The sequence below is a fragment of the Pongo pygmaeus genome, chromosome 5, assembly GCF_028885625.2.
Source record: "Pongo pygmaeus isolate AG05252 chromosome 5, NHGRI_mPonPyg2-v2.0_pri, whole genome shotgun sequence".
Classification (NCBI taxonomy): domain Eukaryota; kingdom Metazoa; phylum Chordata; class Mammalia; order Primates; family Hominidae; genus Pongo; species Pongo pygmaeus.
Window position 1 is genome coordinate 167,906,683 of NC_072378.2, and position 9,953 is coordinate 167,916,635.

The window sequence follows — 9,953 nt, forward strand, 5'->3', positions numbered from 1 at the left end:
CTCGTCAGCTTCAGCTTTGGGAATATGTACAGGACCCTGGGGGAGAAGAGAGGCTGTGGTTCCTGCTCGCCCTTAGGTTGAGGCTGGGGCCTTCAGCCCACACTGACGGGGTAGGGGGCTGCATTCAGGTATTGCCGTAGCTCTTCCCTTCCCAACCAGGGTGCTGGAGGGTCAGCTTGAGACTGGGGAGCCCAAGGAGGGCACCCACCCGGAGAACCCATGCCCAGGAGCTGGGGCTGCCATGGAGAAGACAGCTGCGGCCGCCGAGGTCCCCAGGGAGGACGGCAATGCCGGGGAGATGCCGGTGACCTGACCTCTGTGGGGACAGAGTTAGTCCCACCAGGCGGGACCCTGATTCCTATCCCTGAGGCCTGTCATTGGACTTTCCCTCGCCAGACCCCCGTAGGAATGCGCCACCCCGGGACGCTGATGCTGAACTTCCTCTCAGAGGGGCACGTGGCTCTTTTCTCCTCTGCAACCTTCTCTCTTTGTTGATGGGAGGCAGGACAGGGAGTTAAAGAAAATATTAACATTCCAGTTTTTCTCTTCTAATCCAGGAGAAGGTACCAGACTTTAAAAACTTTATTAAAGAAAATCAGGTTGACATGCCTCACATCATCCCAGCAACCACCTTCCTCACTGGGCCCTGTTGGACAGTGCTTACTCTCATGAAAGTGCCATGAGTCTCTGTGGCCAGGGCCACGCAGTGCAGGGCTGTACCTCTACCATGATCCCACTTATTCTCAGAGCAAGGCTGGAGGCTCTACGGTCCAATGAAGGATGCCAGGGGAAGGCTAACATGTCAGGTTGAAAATGCAGTGGCTTCCATAATTTTTAAACTGTCAACCATACATCCATGCCAGCACGGTGTTTGAGACCAGCCTGGCCAACATGGCAAACCCTCGTCTCTACTAAAAATCCAAAAATTAGCCAGGTGTGGTGGCATGTACCTGGAATCACAGCTACTCAGGATGCTGAGGCACCAGAATTGCTTGAACCTGGGAAGTGGAGGTTGCAGTGAGTTGAGATTGTGCCACTGCACTCCAATCGGAGCAACAGAGCAGGACCCTGCCTCCAAAAAAAAAAAAAAGAAAAAGAAAAACAGGAAGGAAAAAGAATGCCAGCCTCTTATTGCTGTAGTGTTTTAACAAAGAATCATGATTCACTAACCATCTTTATCTGGTTATATCATGTAGACTAACTCATAATAAACACTACTTAATAAGAATAAAGCTGTGGCCAGGCATGGTAGCTTATGCCTGTAATCCCAGCACTTTGGGAGGCCAAGGCAGGTGGATCGCTTGAGCCCAGGAGTTTGAGACCAGTCTGGGCAACATGGTGAAACCCCATCTCTACTAAAAATGCAAAAATTAGCCAAGTGTGGTTGTGCATGCCTGTAGTCCCAGCTACATCGGAGGCTGAGGCAGAAGGATCACTTGAGCTCATGAAGTTGAAGCTTCAGTGAAGTGAGATCATGCCACTTCACTCCAGCCTGGGTGACAGAGTGACAGAGTGCCAAAAAATAAATAAATAAATAAATAAAAATTAAAAAAAAGAAAGAAAGAAAGGCTGTGGTTGTCCTGTTTTTCTCATCAGGTGTCTTTTTGTCCAGAAATAATGTTGGTCTTACATGAGAGAGGGCTTGAGTATTTTGCAGATGAATGTGCTGGTTGTGCGTCTGAGAGGTTTTCTGGTGTTCTCTTCCCAATAACAGTCATTACAGCAGCAGATCACCAGACTCCACCAAGAGCTTGGGAGACAGGAGTTGCTGTGGGCTGATGTTCACAGAAAACTCCAGAGTCATATAGATGCCTTGAGGAAGCAGAACCTGGAGCTCCGAGAAGAGCTGAGAGGTCGGCAGCGGCAGCAGTGGAAAGCCAGGAAGAAACCTGCAGCATCCCCACACGTGGGGCAAGAATCACACACTCCGGTACCAAAAGCGCATTTGTGTTTTTGTATCATTTGCATTGTGTAAAAATAGCATGCCCGTAAAGATGTGGGCTTTGTTGCTGGGTGACGTGGTATCTCTCATGCTCCAGGTGGTGGGAGGGCTTGCTATCTTTCCATCAACTCCATTTCCCACAAGTAAAGATTAAAGAACTGAATACATCAGGCCTCTCACCAGGCGCTCCAGCAGACAGAAGCACAGCCGCCTCCAGGCTGCGCGTCTCACGTCTAGAATTCTAAGACATCCCATGATGTCTCAGGACAACAGCAGCAAACTCTTACTGTGGAGTTTACACGGGCTAGGTAGGGAGCTTCACCGTCTTACTCTCTACGACGACCCTGTGAAATGGATCCTATTACGAACTCCATCAAGGCCATGGGTTGGAGAATGCGGAGCTGGGATTTGAACCCAGGGTGACTCCAGAGCCAGCTCAGTGGCCCGGTGTCCTTCTGTTCATTCTCTAGGACAGCTGTGTAGAATGCGATAGAGACCTGTTGAAACGGGAAAAGTTCCCTTGTCCCCCTCCCAGGGTATGTGATGGGGGTGTGGCTCGCTTCTTCAGTGTCCCACAGCTCAAACTTCTAGGGGAGCGTAGAGACGGGCAGGCTGTGCGGCTCCAACCCCATGGCAGTGTCTAGGGGTGAATGTTTACAGCTGAAGCCCCAGTGGGCGTGTGTTACAGGGCGTTCTTTCAGTTTAGCTATCTGTAGGCAGCTTGTGTTTATCAGCTCAGTTAGACCCTCTGCACATCACTAGGACAGAGGGCTTTCTGTATCCTGGGTTCCTGCCTTGGTGTACCTGAAAAATCAGATCACACGTGGGCTTGGAGGATGGGTGCAAGTTTTTTACTGGGTGATGGTAGCTCTCAGCAGACGGGGGAGCCAGAACCGAGATGGAGTGGGAAGGTGGTTTTCACCTGGAGTTGGGCAGCCCAGCGGCCGGGCTCTCCTTTGACCGCCCTGACCGATCTCCCTGTCATTCTGCCAGTCAATGGCTTGCTGGCATCTGCCAGTGTGTTCCTCTCACTGCCAGCCACTTGTGTCTCTGCCCACTAGGGTCTCGGGGTTTTCACAGGCACAAGATGGGAGTGTGGCGGGCCAGGGTGGTCTTGGAAATGCTACATTTGGGTACGAAAGCAGAAATGCCTAGGTCCCTGGGCACAGGCCCGGGGGTGGAGCCCTAGCCAGGGACCTGCCCTTCTCTACCCAGGACTTTCCTGCGCCCGTCCCATATCACTGCCCTGCTCTATCCCAAAGGAAGAACTAGCATTCTCATGCTGAAGTAGTCAGTGCCTCCCAGCACCCACCTGCCTTTATAGAACACTGAGCTTTCGAGTTTGAACGCATGGCTCAAAGACCGAGCCTAAGAGAGTGTGAATGTGGCCAGTGTTATCACCGCCTTGTCTGGGCTCTGTTTCCCGCACGTGGGTCTAAACAACTTGAATCATTAAAATTATACGTACAGGTCAGGACACATGGAACCACGTGAACACCCTCCAAATGTAAGTGGGGATATTTCTCAGTGGGTTAAGAAAAGTACCAACATTTCCTATCTGCACTTATTGTGTGAACTTTTAAATCGGTACTTCCAGGACTTAGAATATTTCCCATACGACACAGTGATTACAACACACACACGCACACACACGCACACACACACAGGCACCCACGGAATACATTCCAGAGGAGCCTGCTCTGTGGTCGGTCCTCCCAGCATGGCAAGAACAGCCACAAATTCCTCTACAAGAAATTACGGGAAATCGTGGAAGTTATTCCCACTCTTCGGGAGCTCTGCGAGAGCTTTGTTTCCATGGAGATGGCTTCTGCTGCCTCAGAAGGAAAGCAGGTTTAGCCTCTCAGCACAGCAAAGCGCCCAGTCCTTCTGCGGAAGGAAGAGTGGAAGCCGGGCAGGCTGTTCCTCCATCAGAGGTAGAGAGGGAGAAATTGCCATAAATACTGGCTGGGATTGTCCACCTTCTGTGAGGAGAACCTGTAAGACCCACAGGGATTTTTCCCTGCATATACTGTATGCCAGTTCCTAAAAAATAGTATCTACTGCCCCATTTAGGTCATTGTATGTTGGTCGAAATGTAACCGTAACAATAACCCCAAGAGTCAATGAAGTCTCATTCAGTCTTCACACTCCCTACAGTTACGATCATTCTCTTATTTCGAGATTAGAGCTTGGTGAATTTCCAAATTTTTTTTTGATTCTGTGCATTGTACTGGTCACCATGGGGCTATTTATAGGAAGAGGATCTATGCTCACAAGAGCATACCTGATTTGAAGAAAGGATGGGATATGTGAATTCCACACTTTAAATTTGCGTAGGAGTATCTGTGTGTAGTCGCAGTTTTAGGGACTGAGTATCTAAAAGGCTGAGGCATGAGCACCCTTGGAACGCGGGCACGGCTGTGTGGGTGAGCCACTCTGGATCTGGTATTAAGGGTTCATTCATAGCAACCCTCTCCCCTTCTCACTCCCTCCTCCTTCTCAGAGGGGAGAGCGGTGAATAATTAAACATTCCAGACCTAACACACCTCCTTCCACCTGAAGGATCACGCTGTTCCAGGTCAGTCTGCTGATAACAGGGGAAGTTGGGAATTTGCATTTTGAATCTTAGACAAGTTGTAGGGACAACACTAGAAGGAGCATCACATTTTCTTCCTCCGTTACCACATTCTCCATTGAAGACACATACATGAGCCCGAAGGAAGATATGTTGGGTATTGTTCATTCTGTAGCCTTTGGGATCCTGTGATCATTCTGAAACAAGGAACTACAATAAGAAATACAAAGCAAACATGGGCTCCACAAAGCTTCCTTCACAAACGTTGGGTGAGGGTTTCTGTTCTTATCAACATGTTAGGGGAAAAACCCAGGCCAAGTCCCCCCACCTTGTACCCTAATTTTTTCTAGGACATTCCAATTATTTTGGATTGTATTAAAATTTGAATTTATCTTACCTTTGAAAATGTGAACATTTGCCCCACATTTTGTCTTTTAGGCATTGGAACCTGCTTTTGGAAAAATTTCTCCTCTGTCAGCTGATGAAGAGACAATGCCCAAATACCCTGGCCGCAAGAGTCAGAGTGCCACTCTCCTGGGACAAAGACTGTCATCTAACAACTTAGCTCCTCCAAAGGTGACCCTTCGTGCTTATCATCGTGAAGAGCAGCAGAGGTTCTGTACGCAAACACACACATCCCATCAGCTTCTCACCAGGCAGTTTCACCTCCCTGGGTGAGCGTGGTGCTCCCTGGAGTCTTGCGTTTTTCCAAGGGCATGGGTGCATGCCTTTCAAACAAGATCCTAAACCACAGCACTTCCTGCTGTAGAGCAGATTCCAAGTCCTCCCAGCTGCTTCCCTCTGAGCACACTCACGGCAGCAAGTGTCTGGCTGGGGCCGAGTGGACTCGGGGGCTTTGTTTCCGTGGGTGCCACCCATGGAGGTGATATGCATGGCACTCTCGCCATGCGCCATGGCCCGTGCGTCTGGGGGCTCGCAGCCTCCCACGCTCCCTGTTTCTGCACTGCGGTCTTGCACCTGCTGCTTGTCAGCGTGGACTCCTCTGAACGGGGGCTGCGCTGCTTGCTTGGGGGCCACAGTGCAGGATGCTATTTTGTCTCCATCACATTTTTCCTTGTTAAAATTAGCTCCTCTTTAGAACATTCTGCTGGCCAGTGTGTCTCTTCCCTTCCCAGCTTTGTGTCAGCCTCACACTCAGGAAGCAAATCTCGTGAGTCCTCAGCCAGCAACTGATACTGGGTTGATGTGGATGGAGAAGACTGCCCCCCAACTCCTGAAGATGATTTATCTCCTCGCATTCTTTCCCAAAGCAACTGCTGAGCAGATAACACTTTATTCCCTGAAGGAAGATCAGAAATCTACTCCTAGCATTTGTCACAAGTAGGAAAATAGCCTTTCAGATCCTATGAGCACAAAACATCGAAAGTCCCAGGACGGACTGCATAGGTCCAGCCTCCTGTGAGATGCGGACTTCTCTCACGCTTCCTCATTGACCTGAGTTAATCACACGCATGCCGGGCAACGTACGAGTAAATAGATAACTGAATGGGTGTTTTATCCACGCATCAAAACCATGAATTTTTAAATAGCACATAAGGTGGAACATTATTTTTATTATGCATTTTTGAATTGAGTTTCAACTACTTCATTTCACTGTTGACTTTATTCTACAATGTCAGCCATACTGTCCCTGAATTCCTCAAGAGCGTGGCTGTAAAATGGGGAATGAGAGTGTGGATGCCTCGTGTGTCCTTCTGTAGGAAGCAGGGGTAAAATCCTCTAGATTCTGTGGCAGCTGGTGTGATGTGTTGCTTAATATTTTAAAATAATATGATGGTTACTAATGCAACCACATTTATTTTCAGCCAATGAGTTTAAAGACAGAAAGAATTAACTCGGGGAAAACACCACCACAGGAAGGTAGAGAGAAAAGTCCTCCTGGGAGATGTCAAGACAGAAGTCCAGCACCCACTGGAAGGCCGAGTCCCGGTGCAGAAAGACGGGGGGTGTCTGAAGACGGAAAGGTGACCTCGGAAACCTGGGTCACTCTACACTGGCCACATGGAAAATTCAGATTCAGATGAAGTTCCACTTAGGTCTAATAAGAGTACTCAACTTGTTATTCAAAATAGACCTAGTAGTTTATTAACCTAATTATGTTTCTATAGATAAAACTTTGAATTTCTGCAGACATGTCTTTAATGCTATAAAAGCAAATAAATTGAATTGGGTTTTAAAAAGCAAAAAACTTGAATTGGGTTTTAAAAATCAATTGCTTTCCCGAGCTCTGTAATTGTTATATTTCTGCAGAGTCTTTAAAAGAATTGATCTACCTTGTAGTGCTGAGTGCAGGGCTGTTGGGTGAACCCTGGGGTCTTGCTGGAAATCGTGGATGGCTGAAGATGGCTTCGTGCTCCCAGCCTTTGGGCTCGAGGCATTGCTGGCTGCAGGGACCTTGTGACAAGGGGGCCTCTGACTGTCTTTGCCCCAGGTTATGCATCCATCTTCCGGAAGTCTGCAAAACTCCAGTGGCAGAAAATCACCAGTGCAGGCTTCCCAGGCCGCCACACTGCAGGAGCAGATGGCAGCAGCTGGAGGAGCTGGTGAGCAGGGTTGGGGACTCCTAACTGTTTCCATGCTTCCTGTAAAATGTGGGGCTTTCTTGTGGATACGCGTGAGCAGAACATCTTACTACAGCAAGGACATGTCCTTCATGGAGCTGCCTAATTTCTGACCACCTTTTGTCCAATTCCCTTGTTGGGTCCTCACTTGGGAGTCTTGCTGACACCCCTGGCCCTCCACCCCACACACAGCCCACATGCCGGTCTCCAGGGGCCGTGGCTGGAGGTTCCGAATCCTACCGGCCGCTTCCCCCTGAGCACACTCCCAGCTGAAGGCATCTGGCTGGGCCTGGGCGGACTTACGGGATTTGTTCCCTTTTCTCCTTTGCCCGCCTGTGGCGTTGCTGCCACCCTGATGGAGCGCCCTCTCATCCGGCACCTGCCCAAGCCTTTTTCCCGAGCCCCAGCTCTGTCTGTGTGGCTATGGGTGCTTTCTGCATTGAGGGTCCCACCGGGAGGAGCCAAGAGTGCCCCTGGGTGAGTCAGGAAAGAACTCCTTCTTCATGTCGCTGCCAGAAAATGACCATAGCAGCTTCACGACCCCCTCAGGAACCTGTCTGGGTAACGAAACGGAGCCCATGCGGTGGCCGAGCCTCAGGTGTAGTCCTTATGCACAGCACAGCCCAACCCTGTGGGCACCACTCGCCCTGGGCTGCCTGGCACCTGGACTCCTTCCCATCCTCGGCCCATGCCTGTGTGGCCCTGCAGGGCAGAGCCCAGCACTGTCTTCCTCCCCAGTCTGCTCCCCGGGCCTCCTGCCCCCCAGGCTGCTTCATGGCCTCTGCAGGGAGCTTCACAGAGGTGAGGCCGGTGCCATCATCTGCTTCAGACCACCCCAGGCCCTGCATGCCCTCACAGTCCCCTCTGCGCTCCTCTGCGGGGTGGGGAAGCCCTTCCCATAAGGTCTGCACTAGCCTGGCCACCTTGTTCCTGCTGCCCCCCTCCTCTTCAGGCCCCCAGACGAGACTTTAGTTTGCTTGCTGGTGCCGGGCAGAACTGGAGGCCTTGTCTTCCACAACCTCCACAACCTCCAGGCATCATCTCAGCTGACAGTGACGCCATCCTGGGGAACCCCCCCCCATCCCTGGCTCTCCTGGAAGCCTGTGATGCTCCTTCACCACGGCCCCTGTCCCTTCATAGGTCCCATAAGCCAATGGCACAGGCATCTGGCTTTTCTCTCCCGTGTCTGGCTCCTGCAGGACCATGAGCAGCTTCGGGGCCGAGGCAGTGCCTTTCCATCCGTGAATCACCTGATCCATCAGAACACTCGAGAGAGAGTGATGCCCAAGAAATACTGACTGAGTGTATTCATTAAAGAATTAATGTTCCTTACAGGATCACTTGTTGTTGAACTGACCTGACATGTGTATAGTGATCTCATGAACAAGAGAGAACATGTGCATCCATTCACTTAAATTGGATTTAGCAATCGCATTAGGATAATGATATTTCCACAATGTATATGCACTGTCCCTTTAAATTTAACTTTTTGCTTTTTAGACAGAAGTTCATCAGTCTCTGAGAGTTCTGAAGGCGGATTTCTCAGCCATGTTCCACCTGACGAGTTGGCCGGTTCTTCCCCAAACATTGCAGAGCTGCAGGTAGGTGGGTTGAGTGGCTTCTGCGAGGGTGGCCCACCCGGTTCCCCTCAGGGAGACATGAGAAGGTGACCTTTTCTTCCTGGGGAAGTGAGATTCGGAGCGGGTGTCACGAGATGGTTGCATCTTCCCATCTTCTCAGCAAGAACAGAAAATTAAGATGATTCCAAATGTCTCTTTATTTCCTGAAGTTCAGCCTTTCAAACACAGACTTTTTTTTATAGATTTAAGTTGGTTTCATTTAGCACATAGTCAAACAAGATTAATGTTTTTTATGACTTAAGAGTTCCCCAAGTCAAAGTTTCATTTTTTATCATTTTGATTTACAGTTCTCATTTGACATTAACAGACTCGAAGGCAAGAATAGCAAACATACTTCTAAGCCCTAGCTAGGGGCCCACTTGTAACATGCTATATTTTACAAAAGAAGTCCATAAAATGAAATTATTTTCTCTACGGCAGGAAATTCAGGCTGTGAACTTACGTATGATGTAAAAGTAGGCACCTGGCGGGGAAGTCTCAGAACACAGGTCCCGCTTGTTTTCTGTTCTCCCAAGAAAAGCCCACATTCTGTTCTGCCGCCTCCGACATCTTCAGTAGGGGGACGAGTGGGAACATTTTTCTTGGGATTTTATTTTGTTTGAGGATCCAGCTAATGAGTTCACCTGGAAGCCTCCGGGCTAATGATCTGCATTTAGAAAGAGCGCTGCAGCCACGGCAAGTGGTGTCTCTGTGTGTTGTTTCTATCAGGTGTTAAATGTGGCAGTTGTCATTGTGGCCACCCTGACTGCAGACCAAACATACAAGTGGGAGATAAGCACTTTAATAAAACACAAAACATGGTCCAAAGTCCTGGTGCTGACTGTCCGGGGCTCAGCCGCGCCCACCGACTTAGAGGCAGAGGCTGCAAAATGCCAGGGCAAGGTGCATTTCTCCCGCCTCATACTGCAGTGTTCATGGAGACCACGGGAGACTAGGATTATACACTTTCTGCAGAATCTTCCTGTAAACCCACCATCTTCCCTGGAAATAGTACAAGCCATGGACACTAAGATGAAAAAGGAGGAAGTACAGGAAGAAAAACGACATCCAAATGGCAAGGCAGATGACTGCCGGCGGTCCGGTTTCTCCAAGTGAATTTCCAGGAGCTCTGCACGCCGCTCCCTCCAGACAGGCCATGGGGCCCTGACCTGGAGGCCAGACATTTCTACCATTGTTGACTGCCAGTTTATTCCCAGTATATAAAGCAATAGACT

The 9,953-nt window shown here is 49.7% G+C and overlaps 1 protein-coding gene across 1 annotated transcript; it reads left to right on the forward strand.

The window, feature by feature from the left end:
* Positions 1-241: 241 nt before the first annotated feature.
* Positions 242-9,834, forward strand: LOC129039293 (T-complex protein 10A homolog 2-like). Its single transcript, XM_054492962.1, has 7 exons — positions 242-304; positions 1,715-1,930; positions 4,956-5,093; positions 6,344-6,502; positions 6,970-7,081; positions 8,600-8,700; positions 9,694-9,834. The coding sequence occupies exons 1-7, from the start codon at positions 242-244 to the stop codon at positions 9,832-9,834; spliced, it is 930 nt and encodes a 309-aa protein (XP_054348937.1).
* The last annotated feature ends 119 nt before the right edge of the window (positions 9,835-9,953 follow it).